This window comes from Rhopalosiphum padi, chromosome 1, assembly GCF_020882245.1.
Source record: "Rhopalosiphum padi isolate XX-2018 chromosome 1, ASM2088224v1, whole genome shotgun sequence".
NCBI lineage: Eukaryota > Metazoa > Arthropoda > Insecta > Hemiptera > Aphididae > Rhopalosiphum > Rhopalosiphum padi.
The window spans coordinates 50,103,004-50,126,688 of NC_083597.1; the positions used below are offsets into that span (position 1 = coordinate 50,103,004).

At 27.0% G+C, this 23,685-nt stretch overlaps 1 protein-coding gene and 1 long non-coding RNA gene across 22 annotated transcripts; one reads left to right on the forward strand and one right to left on the reverse strand.

The window, feature by feature from the left end:
- Positions 1 to 1,010: 1,010 nt before the first annotated feature.
- LOC132918355 (uncharacterized) lies at positions 1,011 to 17,592 on the reverse strand. 2 transcript variants are annotated; one of them, XM_060979548.1, is made up of 6 exons: positions 17,577 to 17,592; positions 4,081 to 4,308; positions 3,177 to 3,338; positions 2,865 to 3,075; positions 1,664 to 1,859; positions 1,011 to 1,470 (listed from the first exon to the last, which is right to left on the reverse strand). In XM_060979548.1, the coding sequence occupies exons 2-6, from the start codon at positions 4,252 to 4,254 to the stop codon at positions 1,287 to 1,289; spliced, it is 927 nt and encodes a 308-aa protein (XP_060835531.1). In that variant the 5' UTR covers positions 4,255 to 4,308; positions 17,577 to 17,592; the 3' UTR covers positions 1,011 to 1,286. The 2 variants fall into 2 exon arrangements, with proteins under 2 accessions (XP_060835531.1, XP_060835530.1); XM_060979547.1 differs by lacking the exon at positions 17,577 to 17,592 and adding an exon at positions 5,454 to 5,662.
- LOC132918356 (uncharacterized) lies at positions 12,623 to 23,394 on the forward strand. Of its 20 annotated transcripts, XR_009660458.1 has the most exons (19): positions 12,623 to 12,735; positions 15,095 to 15,238; positions 18,092 to 18,205; positions 18,632 to 19,415; positions 19,486 to 19,611; positions 19,682 to 19,807; positions 19,887 to 20,002; positions 20,083 to 20,428; positions 20,499 to 20,617; positions 20,699 to 20,814; positions 20,904 to 21,019; positions 21,100 to 21,215; positions 21,296 to 21,644; positions 21,715 to 21,840; positions 21,911 to 22,036; positions 22,107 to 22,232; positions 22,303 to 22,428; positions 22,499 to 22,615; positions 22,696 to 23,394. It is a non-coding gene; the product is annotated as an uncharacterized LOC132918356 (long non-coding RNA). The 20 variants fall into 20 exon arrangements; XR_009660459.1 differs by lacking the exons at positions 12,623 to 12,735; positions 15,095 to 15,238 and adding an exon at positions 17,264 to 17,379; XR_009660461.1 differs by lacking the exons at positions 12,623 to 12,735; positions 15,095 to 15,238 and adding an exon at positions 17,587 to 17,605.
- Positions 23,395 to 23,685: the final 291 nt, after the last annotated feature.

The window sequence follows — 23,685 nt, forward strand, 5'->3', positions numbered from 1 at the left end:
CTTAATCTAAATAATACTAGACTAAAAATAAATAAAAATCTAAAAACAGTATTGATCCACTTAACTTTAAAATGTATATTTATTTTATTTCAGATTAATAATAATTTACTTTTTTTTCAAAATGTAAAAGATAATTACAATTTATATGTACAAGAATAAAATTTAAGCTAGAATAGATTTTGATACTTGATTTAATTGATCAATCATTAAATAGATAATTTGAGTAATTATTGCAATATGTAGAATAATATAATTGTTTATATCTATGAAATTATTTAAAAAACAATATTATAATTTGGATTTCCTTTCAGGTATGTTTCATGTTATTACATTTGTTAAATCTACAGGGTGTATTTGTATGGATTATTAATGTTTCTATTGTATAACTATGTATTTTTTTAAATTATTGCTGCTCGTCTTGTAACATTGTTTAACCCAGCCTATATTTAAAACTTACGTGACAGAATAAGTATGAATCGTTATAAGCTAACACTAAAAGAACTGTGACATCACAATGATATGATGTTTAATAAAATATACAGTGGCGTGGCGTGTCCAGCATAAAATAATTGGATAGGCCAGTTTTGTTCTGTAGCATGTAAGTGTGTTTATAACTATTAGGGAAGATTTGTCCTAACATATGGGATATGGGTATGATAATAATATTCAATAATAAATACAGTAAAATCCCGTTACAACGAACTCCAGGGGACTGAATTTTTTTCTCGTTATAATGGAAATTTCGAATAAGCTCTTTATAAGCCCTGCTTTTTGGCAGGGGACTTCTATGACTTTCGTTATAACGGGATTTTTCGTTGTATTGGTATTCGTTGTAACGGGAATTTACTGTATTAATAATATTAATAGTAACATTTTTATTTTTGATAAACAAAAATAAAAAAACCAGTCAAATAAAAATTGGGTAGTCCCGAGCCTAGTCAGTCTACCCTGTAAATACGCCACTGAAAATATATGCAATCGCATACAAGTAACTAACAAAACAAAATGTATTTAAATTAAAATAACATTTGTTAATAATAACTTTATTATAACTAAACAATACCTGTAATGTATAGGCAATAGGCATTATACATTGACTTTTTAATAATTATTTATTTAATGATATCTATACTGTCTAAATGCATTTTTTTTAATAATATTCTTATTAACAAATATTTTTATAGATATTTTATATTTTAGACATACGTGGTAGCTGTTGAGTAGACAGGACCTTCTTGGGAGCGATCTGTAATCTGTACCATAGTTACACCCGCTCCCTTTTTTTGCTAGGATGATTTTGGAGCTGGAGCTGCTTCTGGAGGATCTGAAGGATGTGCTTTCATCCAATTATATAAAGGTAGTTCACAACAACAAAGCATTTTAATAAAACCAGGTACTTCAATATAAAGAGACGGCGGTATGGGTATTAATGGTGAAGTGGATCGCTTGTACAGCTGATAATGAGCATTGCTAGAATTTAAAAAGTAATATAATAAATAAATATTGCATTTTTTATAATTATTTATTTATTAAAAAAAGGAAAAATCTTATACACATTTTGGATAATACTTTAAACTAATTTACATAAAATCAGTATATAATTAAAAACATTAACATATAACATAGACTATAAAAAAGTTATTGATTTATTTGGTTAACATACTTTCTAAATCTATGATCGGAAACTCGTTCTAAGTGTGGAATACCAGAGAGAAAAAGTATGATAAATGTTGTGAAAATTGGCGATATAACAACAATATACTCTGGACCTTCAATCACATTTAATGATACAATAAAAACACCCCACCACAATACTATTTCTCCAAAATAATTTGGATGTCTAGACATACTCCATAAACCTATAAAAAGATAAACATATTATAAAATAAAAATATATAACAGTAATATATTAGTCTATTTTGATTTTGTTTAAAGTGTAATAATATTTTTTAAGTGAATTGCTTTATTATTTAAAGCAATAGAATTTCAGTAAATTTTCAATAAATTTTAGTCAGATTTTAGAAAATACTAATTATGTTATTATAAGTATATATCCTTTTTTGCTATTGATATGTCTTATAGCATTTATTGTAAAATCAATGGCTGCAGCAACTGATGCAATTGATTGGACACAAATGTATAATTAATAACATTTAAACATATATATAAGAATATTTATTTTTAAATTAGTATTATTTTTTTTTTATTTTTAAATACAATGTATCAATGGTGATTGGAAACATTTAATACCTGACCACAGAGGTGTTAAATTTTAGCCAAGGTTTTCAAAAGTTCATAGAATATTCATGATTATGCTATTTATATGGTTTTATTCACAATTCAGTATCCTTATGTCTTCTACTTTTTGAGTACAACTACCTTTTTTGATAGTAACTATCCAATTATTTTTCTTTGAATTTTTGTAATCTCACTAATTTCTCAAATTTAAAAATTACTAAAAAAATAATAGGTATTTTGAATGTTAAAATTATTTGAGTTAGTAAATTATGAAATTATTTTACAAAAAAACAATTAATCTACACTTAGCTCATGCAATATTAATTTAAAATACAAATTATTTAATTCATAACAGTAAATTTTATTATTTTATTAGTACAAATTAATATTTAATATCATAATATACACGATTAAACCAATCAAAAGAAAAAAATCAAATTATAATTTAAGATAGTCAAATTTTAAAAACGTAATTATTGATTACTAATTAGTCACATTTTGGTTGATATAACTGAAATATAATGAATCTTTAATGCTCAGATGTGAAAAAATTTGTTTAACAGACGATATTAATTAAGAAGATTATTTTAACTATAGCAAGACTAAAGTAGTAATTTTTAACTTACCGTCATCACACCACTTTCCTTTATTTGTTTCTTCACTTCTAAATGCATACTTTTGTAAATCAGCAAAAGTTTCAATAATGAAGCCAAAAATGAAAACACAACAGCCAACAGTATCCAAAGTGGTCATAGTTTTAGGAGCTCCAGCTTTTATGGAATTATGAGGTGCATTGATAACAATAATAGGCAAGCTAACAACAAGCACCCAAATAGCCTGGAGAATAATTATAAAAGTAAATACTAAATTAGTATTACATTAAATTAAAAAATAGTTATTATTAAATACAATATGCTGAACTAATACTTATGTCATACTTGAAATGTCCAAAACACAGCAAAGCGAATCATATTGCTACGTCTGTCTGGAAATGTAGCATCTCTACCAATCTTTATTATTCGATAAAACAAATATGAACTTAATCGAGCACCCCAAATACATACAAATAATGTAACCATAAATTGTCGATTATCATGTGTCTATATAAAAAATAAAAAAAAGTAATAAATACTTGAATTATAAACATTTAAATAAAATCATTAAAATATGCTTCTCCATTTCTTCATTACAAATTATTACATTATCAAAGTATGTTTTTTTTTTTGTATTAACTTTACAATATATACTAGTTACTACCGAAATACTTTATTTATTTAACTGATATTTTTCTTTCAATTTAATATTTAATATGTTAAAATATTGATATAAAAAATAGTCAAATGATTGAATTAATTCAAATATTATTATTATTTTAAAAATGTAAATGTTATAATCTAGGGATTTTATATATGCAATATTAATATAATATGTTTGGTTGCCTATACTAATTTCCTATAATTTTGTATAAAATATTGATTTATATTACGGGTAAAGTGCATAGACTTTTTTCAACATTAGACTAAAAAATGTATCATCAAATATATTTAATTTGTAATAGCTAGTTAATTACTTAAAAAGTAATTTTATATTACTACATAAATTATATATTGGGAATCAAAGATAATAATATTAAATTTAATTTTTATAAAACATTTTAAAAGGAATTTAATTAAAGTAAACATGGTAAACAAATAATTTATTTATTGTAAGCAATTTTAATCACTTTGACTATTAGGTATAGTGTTATTTACTAAATATTCATATGTAATTAATATTTTGTTTAATTAAATCAATATGAATAGTAATTGATATACTGTAAAATAATGATTGAGCATATTTTACCTGAGCTAATCCATATGTTAGTACAGCCACTAAAATAAAACTTATACCACCAGCAAAGTCGGCCACTTTATCATACTGAAATGTGACAGCAACAGTGAAAAATAAAAGTTGCATAGCCACAACAACAATGGCACTAATGCCCAAATGATATTTATCCAATACCGCGACTGTCATTCTGACGGCTCATCTACAAGTATGCAATTCTACATAATGCTCTTACATAGGAATCTGTAAAATTGTATGAAAAGTAATTCTTACTAAAGATTAAAGAGGTAAACTTAATTTGAATTAAATGAACAAAATTTTCTGTCTTGACCTAGAAAATAACATTTCCTCAATACAATAACATTAAATTAATATAAGTATTTAATTTTAAAATTTTATTTTATTAAAATATATTAAGAAAATGTAAGTTTTATCAATTCAAACAATAAATCAGAACCAAAAAAACCAGATGAATTTGTTTTTTAGAAGCTTCCTTTAATGTTTCTATAAATGTACTTTTAGAAAGAATATACGTATATACTAAGGATATAATCAGAAGTTATCAATATGATTTTTAAAAAGGTAAAGTAACTACTGATCACATATTCATAGTAGAAATAAAATGTAAAAATTTTATAAGTTTTGAATAGACCAACTTTTAACATTTAAAAATTACAAACAGGTATACAACAGCTGAGGAAATATGCAAATTTAATAAAAAATATGTAATGCATAATTCATAATTAGAAGATAATTTGTAAAATTATGTGTATCTGGAATACATGATTGGAATGGTTCGGTCATAACTGGAAATTGTATACCTAAACAATTGATAAAAAAAATAAATAGAACAAGACCTAGAGGGAGATCCCAGGACACGTGGATTGACATAGTTACCAAAGACTTGAGAAATGTAGACTAAAACACCATTCTTAAGGCTGAATATAATATAAAGGCACTTAATAACGGCAGAAATGGTTCTAAATGGACTGATAAACTGAAGAAAAAAATCAGAATGAATAATTTTTTAAAACTATTTTATTATCATAACATAACTTTAATGAAATATTAACTATTATCAAGATTTTTGTGACACTGTAGCAGAGTTGGTTATAATAAACACCAAATAATCTAATTAGGTACTTAGAATTACTTATAGGTTTTTCATTAATGTACCTACCTATAGTTTAAAATTTATAAGATTATCAAAAAATTGTATGTTATCATTACGACATTACATGTATACAACAATTTAATTACAATTAAGAATAAAATAGGTATTGGTCATTATACCACTATAAGACTCGTCAATCACCAAACAATTTAGTATCATGTAGGAACATGAAAATAGGAAAAAGCTTGGGTAGATCACCTTACGAAGTACTTACGAGATGTGAGTACCCAATTAGGTAGGACAGTATCGCCACTCAATTTCATATTAATGCAAAAATGATATGGATATTTAAATATAAGAAGGAATAACAATTGACAAGCAATAATAACTATAAATCGACAACTTTGAAAATCGGTCATTCGATATTCGAATATTCAATTTATGAGATCAAAATATTATCATTTTTATTGTTTGAACTTGACTACCTATCAGTGAGTGTATACCATAATAAATAAATGCTGTTTAAATTATATCAGCTGGTGTTACCGCATGCGCATTAATACCTAAAAAAAGGCCAGTTGTACCCAAGGTTTATATATTATACAGGTTGCCTCATAGTCATGTAAACATTGAAAAATCCCCGCAGCACCAATCGTGACCGTGACGTCACCCGTCGTACAGATTTTTAGGCGGCGCATTGTTTTGCATGGCAATCTGTATTATTTATCGTTCTTTTGTATTTTTTAATAGTTTTTTCACTATATTATTACAATATATTACTATGTCGGCATTGTATACTAGTATGACAAAGGTTTAACACTTATTTGAATGATTAAAAGTTATGCATTTATTGTTATAACCCCGAAATCTTCGTAATTTGTAAGTATTACACCTTCCACCTTCTTATAATATGTACCAAAATATAGTATTTACTATATACTTTTTTTTGCAGGTTGTAGAAACTTAAATAAAATGAAGTTTACAAATATAGTTAAAGGTATAATTTATTATTGTACAAAAATAAAAAATAAATAAAAATAAAAATTATGGCTACAATTAAGTCATCAGTTTTTTCAATTTTTGAAGTTTGTGAAGTTGAGCTTTTGCTCTTCTTTTTTAATTAATTTGTAGGAATTCTCATTAAAATATTTCATCTGGATGAGAAGTCTTTGTTTAATGTAAGTCTGCCCAACAGGGTTATATTTTTCTTCAATTTCCATCCGAGATAAAAATTTTTTTGTTAAATTTTTGACAACTCCTGGACCTTTAGGAATTTGTTGTTTGGTAATTTTTTTATAAAGCTTTTCAAACATATAAACTCTTAATTATACATTATCTGTATTCGTATGTTGGTTTTTTACGATAATTCAATTTTTTAGCAAGTTATGCATATAAGTATAAGTAGTATAACGTATTAACGTAAACTAAAAATATATGAGTATTTTTAATTTACGCTATTTTTGTATGCATAACTTACTAAAAAAATTAATTTATTACAAACATACGAATACAGATAATGTTCTTACCATCAAAATTCATAATAGGTCGATTCACTCTACCTTTTAAACTGACGGAGCTCTAAATACTCAAATTAAATACTGTAAAAGTTACAACTATTTTTTTATAATGGCGATCTTGAATTATTTATTTTTTGTATAAAAAAATAAAAATGTTTTTATCACACGTATTTGTCAGAACTTCATGATACACCTAGTATAGTTAAAAAAAATTATATCATACCTGTGAAAAGATAAATCGGTTCTATCACTAATTTTGGCTTTGCCTGAATAATTATTGCATAAAGAAACTGCACAACACGAACCCCCTTTTGATTTTGGGGTTGCCATTAAAAAATACTAATTTATTATGTAAAATAAACAAATATCGATAAAACAATTTTTTATTTTTTATATCAGTAGTAAAAAAAAAATCACATCAGTGTAAAATAACGTGTAAACAAGCATGTAAACTATTTATTTTACAATATGCGTGTTATGGTAAACAAACGATTTTGTACGAGGGGTGATGTCATGGCACAATTTCCCCCACTCCCACTTTTTTCGGATTTGCGGTATGAGGCAACCTGTATAATCTATAAACCTTAATTAGGCTTAATTACTGACAACAGATATTTTAACCGGGCTAATTCGGCCGATTAAACCGTGATTGACTTTAATCGGAGACGGTACAACTGGCCCCAACTAGTATCTAGGGTTGCTACTTTAAGTCTTTAACCCGCGTAGTATAGGGATTATTCATGTTTTTAGCGTTTTTTGTAAAATATATGCATTATTTCGAACCATGACCCATTATGAATTTTATAACTCGTAAAATTACGCATTCATATATGTGCATATATGTATATTTCATCTATACTCTGCATAGAAATAAGTATCAGATCTATTATTCAGTTCCCGACATCCGTTAGAGACTAGGTACCTATTTAGGCGAACGGTCACATAGATCCCTCGACAGCTAGATCCCGATGACTAACTGACGCAAGAGGATCCAATTAATTTTGTAATTAGTATTATTAATTTTTAATTATCGATGTATTTAAATGTTTTTACGTTATTATATTGTAGTAACACTAGTATAACAGTTGTTATTTAGCATAATTCATATAATTTTTGTTTAATTGACAATTAAAAAATATTTTCTATTATAACCTAATGTTTTAATAATACACGCATAAATTATTTCATAAATAAAGCTTTATAGTATAGGTATAATTATCTATTTTGTTTTAAGTTATTACAAAATTATTATTTAAAGACACCAATCCACGTATTATTATTTAACACTAACAATGAAGTATTCAAAATATTATGTAGATTAGTTTTAAGTTGTTTATGCCATAAACTTATTAACACCTGCAGTGGCGGCTCATCAGGGGTCTTTGAGACGGCGGACTCAGCATAAAAATGAGTAGTAAAGCAATAAAAAATTTTGAAGAAAATTGTAGTACCTATAATTTAATATTTTTGTCTATTTGGGAAATAATTATGATGGTCTTCGATATTAATATTGATTATTGATAATATTATAATATTTTTACATTAATAATGAGAAGACGGGTGTCGTTCAATAATAATACGGGCGAAAAATATCGATAACAACAACTAATTACTAATTTATGCGATGCCAATGGCAGAAACTTTGAATGAGTCTAGTCTCAATGTCCTGAACAACATTTATATACAATCTACCCCGCCCTCCGCCTTGTCATGCATATAAAATTTGTATAAGTACACAATTAAGTCTCTCGAACGGCAGACTCCCGAATAAATTTAAATGTCTGGCTAATAATAATATTACAACATAATAATACAGTATATAATCTATGGATATGGATCTATCATATTAATCTATCATCTATGGTAATCATCAATCTTTGCTATTCGTCGGAGACGATTGACGGTTGTAATAATTTTAACGGAAAAAAAATAGACGTACAAATCGTTAAACCGTACTTTAATATATATAATATTTTACACGCATATATGCCGTTCTGTTCAGCTTATTTATTTATGAAATATCTCAATATCTTCAATTCGAAACGTGGTAAAGACGGACGAGGAAAGGTGTTTCTGGGTCGGCGATGTGACACAACTAAGTTTCACAAAAAAAAATCGATGCTTACGTGAGTTTGATTTTCTATACTTTTGGAGCTTTAATTTACTTTTTTAGACATAAAATAAATATATACTTATTGCACCGGACAATCTGCTACTCGCCGGGTGACGTATACGTATGCATATTTTATTCCCGAACGCGCGATGCATAAAATACGTGAGACCGAAAATACATAATCGTCATATTAGTATATTACCAGACCCATTTTATATAATAATTTATATTTATATAAATTGTATAAATAGCATTTTTCATTTTTAACTGGCCGATACGAGTACCTGACTGATATAAGTTTTTTTTATCCTTAACAAAAATAAAAAGTTTTCCGAAAAGACGCATTAATATTTTTTTATAATTGTCTGAATTTTGAATTTTTATGACATTATTAGATATTCATTTCATATTTCTGTAATAACTATTTCTGCTCAACCGATTTTTGTTTTTTTGTAGTAATTTAAAAACGAATAATTGTAGTTATTTGAAAATTTCACCAAATGTTAATGTTTGCATTTCTTATACATATTATAATTTTCAAAATATTTTGACTATACACTTATAGGATAAAATAACAATAGCATAATACCATAAAATATAAATAAATGCCTTTAATATATATACATTAATATCGCAAATTATCTGAGCATATTAACATTAGAACCTATTGATTATTTTAAAATCAGTAAAAAATAGTATGAGTAGGTATGTATTAATCCTAAACAGGACGGTACCGAAACGGGAATGATATAGTCACATGTGTATATAATGAGTCGAATGTGAATAACTGCTTGTATTTAGAAATTAATTTTATTGATTTTGTAAGTCCTTCTTTATTATACGTAGATCATAATCTATTAACTATTTAGTATGTAATATTAATTGAATGATTCAACTTTTAAATATTTTTAAAATTAAAAATAAATAAATTAAATAAAAAAATTAATTTAATTAATTAATCATTTAGTTCAGCCAACCCGTAAACTGCTGCAGTATAGCTACTATATATAGTAGGTGACTACAATACTACATGTAGACTAGGTTAATTGTGTCACTATAACAAATTTGTATAATTTGAATTCAATTTCCAATGTATAATGCATTAATGCATTGTGTACAATGTAAAATTATGCTGGTCGAAGATGGTCTTATATGTTGGTGAGAAATTTTACCAAACAACTAACTATTGAAATAATAAAATTATAATTTAAAAAAAAATTCAGGATATACAATTATTATGGTTTAATGTATGAAATTAATTAGATACCAAAAGTTTCGTATGCAAGACAGCTGAAATATAAAAATAAATCCTATAATATCACAAAGAGTTCTATAAAAAAAAACATTATTGTAATATTTATCAATCATCCGACATCCATGGCAAACGACAATCGTTGTCATTTGTAGGAGACGATTAACAATTCTAATAATTTTATTGAACAGTCGTTAAACAACAGCCTTCAGTACATGCCAAGTATACTCATTTTCATAAAAAATTTCAATGATTTCATTCCGAAGCGTAAAAAAGACACAGCTTGGAACTGCATATGGCACAGCTTGATTTCGTCGAAAAGCGTCGAAGGATACTTACGTAGGTTAATTTTACTATAATTTTAGGGTAGTAATAAATTTAATTTTTATACTTTAAATAAATATTTATTGACTTGTACAAGCTGCCACCCCGATTACTTAGACCTATATTTTATTTCCGATAGCCGGCAACCGGCGGGTTATTGTATACGACCCGTTTTAAATTCTTAAACGATGAAATCTTTTTTTTAATATTTTATTATTTTAAAGTTTTAGATAATATTTTTTTTCACAGTAAATAATTTAAGAATATAAAATTTTTATTTTTGTCTGGTCCGCAAACTGTTTTTAATTTGTGAATATGGCATGAGACTTCTAAAAGGTTAAAGTTAAAAAATAGCCAAGAATAATATAAATTCGTCAATTATACCTTGGATCCTGGACGTAGCAATGAATGTATATTGATTTTAAAATTACTTAGTTTTTTTTCTATCTGTTATGAATTTTTGTAGCAAATATGATCTATTTAGTTCTTTGGGTGGTTAATAGTAAAATAAAATAAAAAAGTTCAGATCTTGTCATAATATCGGAAATACTGGAATCATTACGCTATATACTTGTATAATTTCGACAAAATTAATTAATTTACTAAGTTTTAATTCAAAAATGCTAATCATAGAATGTTGAAAATTTTACCAACTGTCTACATTATGATTTCCTATACATTGTATAATTATAAAAACATTTTAACAATTTTAAATAATTATATTTTTTTTTTTTAAGCCGATAAAAATTATTGATAGCAAATATGATTTAAAATTTAATACAGTGTTCTTCATCAGTCACTAATTAATGCAATAAAAAATGTATAGTCACGATATTATATTTTTATAAACGTTTAAAATCAAAATTTTGACAAATTTTGTCTAAATCTATACAATTTTCAAATTATTTTTTCATCAGATATTTATATAATAATGTCTTTTTATATACAAATTTAATATAGTAATTCTCATTAGTTTTTTTTAAATATAACAAATAAAAAAGGTTTACTGGAAAATTACATTATTTTTTTACGACTTAAGTTCAATATTTTATGACTTATTGAGTATTAATTTTTCATCCCAAAAAAAAATTATTTCTTGTAAAACGATTTTTATTTTGTGTTATAGACTATAAATTATAATACTATACATAGTTTAAAAACAAATAATCTGATACACCGATAACTTAAAGTCTTAACTAATTTTTTATGAGAGTATTTCTTATTTATGTTATTATTTTAAAAATATTTTCAAACTATATATATGTAAACAATGTTCTTTATTTTTTTATATATTACAAATTTTTAAAATGTTCAAATTATTTTTTCATTAGTATTCATATAAATATTCTCTTTTTATATCTACAATTTTAAAATGTTTTATAGGAATTCCCATTAGTTTTTTTAATGCAAAAACAAAAATAAAATGCTCACTGGAAACTTATATTATGACTGTTTGAATTTCAATATTATATAATTTATAATTAAATTAATAAAATATGCGTCTACATCGATTACATCATCCGGGTAGCGGATTTTTCATAAAAATGAATATATTTTATTTTTAGTTTAAAAAGTAAATTGATTACCTAAAGCATTGACTAGTGACTAGGTACTATTTGTTACAAGAAACCACAATAAACGAAATGTATGAATTTTTTTCTATTATGATAGGTGTCTTCAGACACAATATCTACAGACAGTGGTAATTGCATCTAATGTAATAGATAAGTAAGATTAAGTTAAAACACTGCGCGTGATTAGAATCAAAATAATGCAGAAATAATAACTTAGAAACATAACGATATTAATCATAATTCTGTTTTTTAAATACTTAAAAATATAATTATTTTTATTTAGTTCACTATTTTCATAGATTAAATTAAATAATTTGTAATCATCTTCATTAAAATAAAATATTAATACTTTGCAATATCTATAAAGTATAAAGATTTGGTCTAGTTTATATGTTTCAATTTTACGTATGTCAAACAGCTAAAATAGAAAAATAGTTCGTATAATATCACAGAGTTCTATAAAACAAAACCATAGATTTATCATATTATAATATTCGTCATCTGTGGCAAACGACAATCGTTGTCATTTGTAGGAGACGATTAACAATTCTAATAATTTTATTGGACAGTCGTCAAACAACAGCCTTTAGTACACGACAAGTACTCTCATTTTCATTTCATGCTGTTTATTTTCATAAAATGTATTTTTATTCTCATTTAGAATCACGATGAAGATCGGTATGAAGAAAATTTGCAGTTTCTTCGGCGTCGGTGCACCACTACGTATAGACTGAAGATTGACACAACTCGGTTTCCCGGGAACAGTCTACGATTACGTAAGTTTTTTTTCTTATTCTTTTTTAGGATTAAATTTACATTTTAAACTTAAAATAAAATATATTTATTTATATGAACAACCGGCTACCCGAACGATGTAATCGACGTAAGCACATATTTTATTCTACTATTCACGCTGGGTGACGTATACGTATGCATATTTTATTACCGAATGCGCGATGCATAAAATACGTGAGATCAAAAATACATAATCGTCATAGTATATTACCAGACCCATTTTATATAATAATTTATATTAATTGTATAAATAGCATTTTTCATTTTTAACCGGCCTAGTACCCGACTGATATAAGTTTTTTTTATCCCTAACAAAAAAAAAAAGTTTTCCGAAAAGACGCATTAATATTTTTTTATAATTGTTTGAATTTTGAATTTTTAAGACATTGGATATTCATTTCATATTTCTGTGATAACTATATCTGCTCAACCGATTTTTGTTTTTTTGTAGTAATTTAAAAACGAATAACTGTAGTTATTTGAAAATTTCACCAAATGTTAATGTTTGCATTTCTTATACATATTATAATTTTCAAAATATTTTGACTACACACGTTAGCCTATAGGATAAAATAACAATAGCATAATACCATAAATAGATGCATTTATTATATATATATATATATATTAATATCGCAAATTATCTGAGCATATTAGTTAGAACTTATCGATTAATTTTAAAAACAGTAAAAATAGTATGAGTATGTATTATTCCTAAACAGGAGGGTACCGAAACGGAAATAATATGTGACTATATGTCATATGTGTATAACGAGTTGAATGTGAATAATTGCTTGTATTTAGAAATTAATTTTATTAATTTTGTAAGTCCTTGTTTATTATATGTAATAGATTATAATCTATTAAATATTTAGTATGTAATATCAGTTTAATAATTAAACATTTAAATATTTTTAAAATTATTAATCATTTAGTTCTGCCAAACCGTTTAAAACCGCGCGTTAATAACCGTTATAAAATTATAATTTAAAAAAAAATTCAGGATAATATACAATTATTATGATTTTACGTATGAAATTAATTAGATACCAAAAGTTTCGTATGCAAGACAGCTGAAATATAATAATGAATCCTATAAAATCACAAAGAGTTCTATAAAAAAAACATTATTATAATATTTTTCATAATCCATGGCAAACGACAATCGTTGTAATTTGTAGGAGACGATTAATCATTCTAATAATTTTATCGAACAGTCGTCAAACAACAGCCTTCAGTACATGACGAGTACTCTCATTTTCATAAAATATTTCAATAATTCCATTCCGAAGCGTAAAGAAGACGAATGAAGAAATAAACTATAGCTGTATGGCACAGCTTGATTTCGCCGAAAAGCGTCGAAGGATACTTACGTAGGTTAATTTTCCTATTATTTTGGGGTAGTAATAAATTTACTATTTATACATAATATAAAATATAAATGTTTATTGACTTCTACAAGCTGTTACCCCGATGACAGACCTATATTTTATTTTCGATCGTCCAGTCCAATGAAGTGATCAGCAACCGGCGGGTTATTGTATATACGACCCGTTTTAAATTCTAAAACACTGAAATTTTTTTTTTTGTTTATATTTTATTATTTTAAAGTTCTAGACAATATTTTTTTCCATAGTAAATAATTTAAGAGTATAAATTTTTCATTTTATCTGGTCTGCAAACTGTTTTTAATTTGTGAATGTAGCCTGAGAGTTAAAAAAGGTTACCGATCATGCATTAATGATGAAATTTCCGAGAATAAAATAAAGTCGTTATAAGTACACCTTAGAATTTAGATCCTGGATATGTAGCGAAAAATGTATAATGATTTTACAATTATGTAGTTTATTTTCTGTCTGCCATGAATTCTTGTAGCAAATATGATCTATTTGGTACTTTGGTTGGTAAATAGTAAAATAAAATAAAAAAAATTCAGATCTCGCCATAATATCGGAAAAACAAAAAAGCTGGAAATATTACCATATATATATATGGTTTTATTTTTTGGTGAACAATTTTACCAAAAAACTATTGAAATAATAAAATTATAATTAAAAAAAAAAATTCAGGATATACAATTATTATGGTTTTACGTATGAAATTAATTAAATACCAAAAGTTTCGTATGCAAGACAGCTGAGATATAACAATAAATACTATAATATCACATAGAGTTCTATAAAAAAAAAACATATGATCTATCACATTATTACAATATTTACATCCGTGGCAATCGACAATCGTCGTCATTCGTAGAAGACTGTTAATAATTCTAATAGTTTATTGAACAGTCTTAAAACAACAGCCTTTAGTGTATGATAAGTGCTCTCATTTTTATAGAGTATTTCAATAATTTCATTCTGAAGCGCAAAGAAGACGAATGAAGAAATAAGAGCTAGCTGTTTTTTCGGAGGTGACGATGCACGTTTGAACTATAAATGTGGTACAGCTCGATTTTGCCGAACAGCGTCGAAGAATACTTACGTAAGTTAATTTTCCCATAATTATGGAATATTAAATTTATCTTTTATACTTAAAATAAATATTCATTGACGTGTACAAGCTGCTATACTTGGATGACAGACTTATATTTTATTTCCAATCGTTCAATGCAATGGCCGGCAACCAGTGAGCTATTGTCTACGGCCCGCTTTAAATTCTAAAACGACAAATTTTTTTTTTTTATTTAAAATTCTAAACAATATTTTTTTTGCATAGTAAATAATTCAAGTATATTAAATTTTTATTCTTTTCTTGCCCGCAAACAGTTTTTAGTTTGTGAATGTGGCCCGAGAGTCCAAAAAGGTTGACCACTGGTCCAATGTATAAAATAGCCAAGAATAAAATTAAGTCGTCAAGTATACGTTGGATCCTGGACATAGCAATGAATGCATATTTATTTGACAATTGTGTAGTTTCTTTTCTGTCATAAATTATTGTAGCAAATATAAAATCTATTCAGTACTTTGGGTGGTTAATAGTAAAATAAAATAAAAAATTTCGAATCTTGTCATAAGATCGAAAACACAAAAAAACAAATGTATTATTACGCTATATACTTGTATAATATCGACAAAATTAATTTATTAATTTAATTTTAATTTAAAAATGCTAATTATAGAATTTTGAAAAATTTACCAATTATCTACATTATGATTTCTCTATAGGTAAATTGTATAATTTTAAAAGCATTTTCATTATTTAAAACAATTAAATTTTTTTTTTTTTTATTAAGCCGAAAAAAATTATAGATATGCAAATATGATATAAAATTTAATACAGGCTTCTTCATCAATCGTTCACTAATTTACTGTAATACAAAATGTATAGTCACGGTATATTTTATAAACGTTTAAAATTAAAATTTTGATTGTATTCGGCTAAATCTATAAAATGTTCAAATTATTTTTTTCGTTAGATATTCATACCTATAAATATTTTCTTTTTATATCTACAATTTAAAAATATTATATTGGAATTCTCATTAGTTTTTTTTTACCAAAAACAAAAATAATATGTTTACTGGAAAGTCACATTATTTTTTATGACTATTCGAAGTTCAGTATTATACCTATAACTTATTAAATGTTTATTATACACCCACCCTAAAAATAAATATTTTTTCTCAAATAATTTTTATATTTTGTTATAGTTCAAAAACGAATAATCTTAGATACTTAAAACTTTAATTAAATTTTTATGAGAGTATTTCTTACAAATAGTATTTTTTCAAAATATTTTGAAATTATGTATATTTACGATATTTTGTTATTATTTAAAACATTATTTGTAGGGACATAAAAGTTTTTTGTACATATTATACTATACGTACACAATGATATTTTTGACATACGTAGATTAATCTTAAGATATTATTTATTCAAATTATTTTACGAAAGGGTTGTACCTATTGACTCAAAAGTATATAACAAGAATATAATACGGTATAAATTATATTTATTATTATATAGGTGTCTTCAGATATATATATGTAAGTTTACATGTAAGAATATGCAGTGACGGTTTTGGTTGTATTTTTTTGGTGAGGCAACTTATGTATCACTCCCCCCCTTCATAACAAAAATTAAACTTCATAATAATGGAATTTAAAAATATAAAAATAATTATAACTATAATAAAATATAATAATATACTTAAATTACTTAAATGTTAAATCAAAGCACGACAACACGCGTAAACAAATTTAAACGAATAAGCACGACTGCACGAGCGATGATTCGAACGAGAGAGATATAAACATTATAAACTAACAATGATCGGTTTCATCAGGCGCTGTGACAATAATAACGGTTTATGATTATCCAATATCAATATTATGTTGTCGTTGAACGAGCCGTAGACATGGCTGCGGGCTGACCATAGTACCACATATATTTTTAGTATCAGAGGCGATGAAAAAGTCGCCTCACTATGATCATTTGCGCAATTCAGCTTATTTAACAGTCGCGTGCATTTGCGTAGTCCGTACATTCGCATGTGTGTGTAATTAATGTACTCAAGTTACAATTCTGACGTCATAGAGAATATTTCCGCCGGCTGAATATGAGCGTTTGTTAACGGAATTATTATTTCGTGCATTTCTTATCGGTTTATCGCTATTTTTGGTAATAAACACGGAATAATATTATACTATAATAAAATAAATGATTATTTATATTATTAAACTTCGTAAAGAAGAATTTATTTCAAATAAAATCATAAAAATGTTAAAAATTATTAGCGAAATGTTTGCTATCGGTGAGCCAAGAAATATACACTTTTAGAGTATTATTTGCTACAAAATTTTAGGTAACTCACTTACCTCACCACCAAAGCCGCCACTGAGAATATGTAAGATTAAGTTAAAGCACTGCGTGATTAAAACCAAAAAAATGCAGAAATAATAACTCAGAAACATAACTATAATTATTTTTGTTTAGTTCACTATTTTTATAGATTAAATAAAATAATTTATAATCATCTTCATTAGAATAAAATATTAATACTTTGCAATATCTATAAAGATTTTGTCTTGGTCTATAGTTTATATGTTTCAATTCTACGTTAATATGTCAAACACCTAAGATAGAAAAATAGATCGTATAATATCACAAGGAGTTCTTATAAAAAAAAAACCATAGACTTATCATATTATATTATTATAATATTCGTCATCTGTGGCATACGACAATCGACGACATTCGTCGAAGACGATTAACAATTCTATAATAGTCTTAATGAACAGTCGTTAAACAACAGTCTTCAGTACATGACAAGTACTCTCCTTTTTATTTCGTGCTGTTTATTTTCATAAAATATCTTTATACTCCCTTTTAGAATCATGATGAAGATCGTATGAACAAAATTTGGAGTTTCTTCGGCGGCGGTGCACCACTCCGTAAACACTGTAGATTGGTACAACTCGGTTTCCCGGGAAGAGTCGACGCTTAAGTAAGTTTTTTTTTATTATTCTTTTTTGGGATTAAAATTATTTTTTAAACTTAAAATAAAATATATTAATTTATATGAACAATCCGCGCTAGTCGGACGATGAAGTTGATGTAGACGCATATTTTATTCTCCAGGGTCCAATGAAAAAATAGTACACAATGCCTACTTATTTTACTCATTAGTTATAGTAGACAAAAATTGTGAAAAATAACAACCGTGTATTATTTGTATTATTCGCATTATATTATATTAGAATAGTAGTAGAATAGTAAACCTTAGATCCTAGACGTGGACGTAGCGAAAAATGTATAATGATTTTACAATTATGTAGTTTACTTTTTGTTTGTCATAAATTCTTGTAGCAAATATGGATCAATTTGGTACTTTGGGTGGTAAATAGTAATAAAATAAAACAAAAAATTTCAGATCTTGCCATAATATCGGAAAAACAAAAAAACTGAAATAATTACGCTATATCCTTATATAATGTCAACCCGGAGGACGATTGGCAGTATCATTAGCAAGCTGATGAATAACAAAAAAAAGTGTCGCAGGGCTGTGTTTGTTTAATACTATAATTTTTTGAACAGTAGTACAGTATATTATGATTTATGAATATTTACTTAAATTATATTTAATTTTTATGGTTTTTTTCAGATAATATACTGTACTACGGTTTTATGTGTTCTTTTTATTTTGATAATACATTGAAAAATTACCAATTTTTTCAATTTTTTTTTCTTATCACAAAGCAAGTTCGTCTTTGTGTATGTTTAAATTTATATTTTTTATAGTTATTGTGCTGTTTAACTTTCTTATAAAAGAGAGTGAGGAATTAAAAAGGTGGCCACCGAACAGAAAGTTAAACCGCAATATACTATAATCTTTTTAGTTCTTGTTTACATTTTTAACTGATAAATTATGAATATAAAATTTCAAATTAATTTAAATTCAAAAATAAAAGAACACCAACATAGATTTCTTAAACATTGAAATTTTACTATAAGTTTAAATTACATTTAATCAGCACATTAGTTGAAGTTTTATAGGAACCGAACATTTGGCTGGATCATGGACTACCCACCGACGGAGAATTTGTCATTGAGCTGATGGGAAATGTGTCGGCACTCGGCTTCGTTTCAACCTGGAGGAAGATTGGCAGCAGCAAAAAGAAATTCAACTGATAATCAACTGCCCAAAGGATTTGTTGGTAATATATTATAATTTTTAGAATCGTAGTAGGTATAGTATACTTTATATAAATATATATTATTTATTAGTGAAGAAGAATTTGTCATTAAGCTGATGGGAAATGTGTCGGCACTCGGCTGTATTTCAACACGGAGGACGTCTGGCAGCAGCAAAAAGAAATTCAACTGATGATCAATTGCCCAAAGGATTTGTTGGTAACATATTATAATTTTTAGAATTGTAGTAGGTATAGTATACTTTATATAAATATATAATATTTATTAGTGAAGAAGAATTTGTCATTAAACTGATGGGAAATGTGTCGGCACTCGGCTGTATTTCAACACGGAGAACGTCTGGCAGCAGCAAAAAGAAATTCAACTGATGATCAACTGCCCAAAGGATTTGTTGGTAATATATTATAATTTTTAGAATCGTAGTAGGTACAGACGGTACAGTATACTATATATAATTATTTAATATTTATTAGTGAAGAAGAATTTGTCACAAAGCTGATGGGAAATGTGTCAGCACTCGGCTTTGTTTCAACCCGGAGGAAGATTGGCAGCAGCAAAAAGAAATTCAACTGATAATCAACTGTCCAAAGTATTTGTTTGTATTATATTATAACTTTTAGAATCGTAGTAAGTATAGTATACTTTATATAAATATATAATATTTATTAGTGAAGAAGAATTTGTCATTGAGCTGATGGAAAATGTGTCGGCACTCGGCTTCGTTTCAACCTGGAGGAAGATTAGCATCATCAATAGACGTTCATCTTAATGTCAACTGTTGAAAGGATTTGTTTGCATTATAATATAAGTTTAAAATACATTTAATCTGCATATTATTTGAAGTTTAATAGGAACGGAATATTTAACTGGATCATGGACGACTATCCACCGACGAAGAATTTGTCATAGAGCTGATGGAAAATGTGTCGGCACTCGGCTTCGTTTCAACACGGAGGACATCTGGCAGCAGCAAAAAGAAATTCAACTGATGATCAACTGCCCAAAGGATTTGTTGGTAATATATTATAATTTTTAGAATCGTAGTAGGTATAGTATACTTTATATAAATATATATTATTTATTAGTGAAGAAGAATTTGTCATTAAACTGATGGGAAATGTGTCGGCACTCGGCAGTATTTCAACACGGAGGACGTCTGGCAGCAGCAAAAAGAAATTCAACTGACGATAATCTACTGTCGAAAGTATTTGTTTGTATTATATTATATTTTTTTAGAATCGTAGTAGGTATAGTATACTTTATATAAATATATAATATTTATTAGTGAAGAAGAATTCGTCATTGAGCTGATGGGAAATGTGTCGGCACTCGGCTTCGTTTCAACCTGGAGGAAGATTGGCAGCAGCAAAAAGAAATTCAACTGATAATCAACTGTCCAAAGTATTTGTTTGTATTATATTAAAACTTTTAGAATCGTAGTAGGTACAGACGGTACAGTATACTATATATAATTATTTAATATTTATTAGTGAAGAAGAATTTGTCACAAAGCTGATGGGAAATGTGTCAGCACTCGGCTTCGTTTCAACCCGGAGGAAGATTGGCAGCAGCAAAAAGAAATTCAACTGATAATCAACTGTCCAAAGTATTTGTTTGTATTATATTATAACTTTTAGAATCGTAGTAGGTATAGTATACTTTATATAAATATATAATATTTATTAGTGAAGAAGAATTTGTCACAAAGCTGATGGGAAATGTGTCAGCACTCGGCTTCGTTTCAACCCGGAGGAAGATTGGCAGCAGCAAAAAGAAATTCAACTGATAATCAACTGTCCAAAGTATTTGTTTGTATTATATTATAACTTTTAGAATCGTAGTAGGTATAGTATACTTTATATAAATATATAATATTTATTAGTGAAGAAGAATTTGTCATTGAGCTGATGGAAAATGTGTCGGCACTCGGCTTCGTTTCAACCTGGAGGAAGATTAGCATCATCAATAGACGTTCATCTTAATGTCAACTGTTGAAAGGATTTGTTTGCATTATAATATAAGTTTAAAATACATTTAATCTGCATATTATTTGAAGTTTAATAGGAACGGAATATTTAACTGGATCATGGACGACTATCCACCGACGAAGAATTTGTCATAGAGCTGATGGAAAATGTGTCGGCACTCGGCTTCGTTTCAACACAGAGGACGTCTGACAGCAGCAAAAAGAAATTCAACTGATGATAATCAACTGTCGAAAGGATTTGTTGGTAATATATTATAATTTTTAGAATCGTAGTAGGTATAGTATACTTTATATAAATATATAAAATTTATTAGTGAAGAAGAATTTGTCATTAAGCTGATGGGAAATGTGTCGGCACTCGGCTGTATTTCAACACGGAGGACGTCTGGCAGCAGCAAAAAGAAATTCAACTGATGATCAACTGCCCAAAGGATTTTTTGGTAATATATTATAATTTTTAGAATCGTAGTAGGTATAGTATACTTTATATAAATATATATTATTTATTAGTGAAGAAGAATTTGTCATTAAACTGATGGGAAATGTGTCGGCACTCGGCTGTATTTCAACACGGAGAACGTCTGGCAGCAGCAAAAAGAAATTCAACTGATGATCAACTGCCCAAAGGATTTGTTGGTAATATATTATAATTTTTAGAATCGTAGTAGGTATAGTATACTTTATATAAATATATATTATTTATTAGTGAAGAAGAATTTGTCATTAAGCTGATGGTAAATGTGTCGGCACTCGGCTGTATTTCAACACGGAGGACATCTGGCAGCAGCAAAAAGAAATTCAACTGATGATCAACTGCCCAAAGGATTTGTTGGTAATATATTATAATTTTTAGAATCGTAGTAGGTATAGTATACTGTATATAAATATATAAAATTTATTAGTGAAGAAGAATTTGTCATTAAGCTGATGGGAAATGTGTCGGCACTCGGCTGTATTTCAACACGGAGGACGTCTGGCAGCAGCAAAAAGAAATTCAACTGATGATCAACTGCCCAAAGGATTTGTTGGTAATATATTATAATTTTTAGAATCGTAGTAGGTATAGTATACTTTATATAAATATATAATATTTATTAGTGAAGAAGAATTTGTCATTGAGCTGATGGAAAATGTGTCGGCACTCGGCAGTATTTCAACACGGAGGACGTCTAGCAGCAGCAAAAAGAAATTCAACTGATGATCAACTGCGAAAAAGTATTTGTTTGTATTATATTATAATTTTTAGAATTGTAGTAGGTATAGTATACTTTATATAAATATATAATATTTATTAGTGAAGAAGAAGTTGTCACAAAGCTGATGGGAAAAGTGTCGGCACTCGGCTTCGTTTCAACCTGGAGGAAGATTGGCAGAATTATAGTTTAAGTTTTCCCCTTACGCATTAGCGCTGATCTCTCATCCACTCATCCAACACATTGACTATCGCCGGCCGGCAACACACACATATTATACACATTACCCGTTTTATATTATATAGAATTACTAATATCTACATATAGTTTAAGTTATTGTATATTTTTTTTTTTATTATTTGAAAGCATTTATATGATCAGTTGCGTATTTAGAAATTGTATGATAAGGGCAACACATATTTTACTGCCTCCCTCCCATTAAAAAAAAAATTAAAATGCCTCGCATTGGTCAAACTGTTAATACCATAGAATACCATGTTATATACTTATATAAACATTATAGTATTTTACACCTCTATGGCACACATTTGTTGTGAAAAATATTAATGATTGATGTCACTGCGCCAGTACTCATAAAGTACGAAATAAAAATTTGCTGCCCCTCTAAATCTTTAAAAATACGCCCCTGCATATAATGCGTTCTCGCTTACGATGTGGATTAGGCCTACTGGGGACACCACAATAAAAAAACGCGCCTCATGTAATACCTCATATAGTTATTAAACAATACGGACAATGTTATTGCACGTCGTTTAATAATAAAGGTGGTGTGGAAAATTACCTAACACTGTTATTCTTATAGTTACCTTGCATACATTTTTTTTTATCAAATACCAATTAAATAATTATTTATATCAAGAAACGAGAAATATTAACGTTTTATTAAGTATTTCAATAAAATAATATTTAATATTTAAAAAATATTCTTTGACTTGTTAAAAAAGACTACAAGTATAGTTATTATATTAGTTCTTATTTTACAAATACACTAACAAAAGCAGGTCAAGTTTAATATTTTCAGAAATATTGTTAGTAGGTATCTATTACTTTACTTAAAACATTGGATTTACA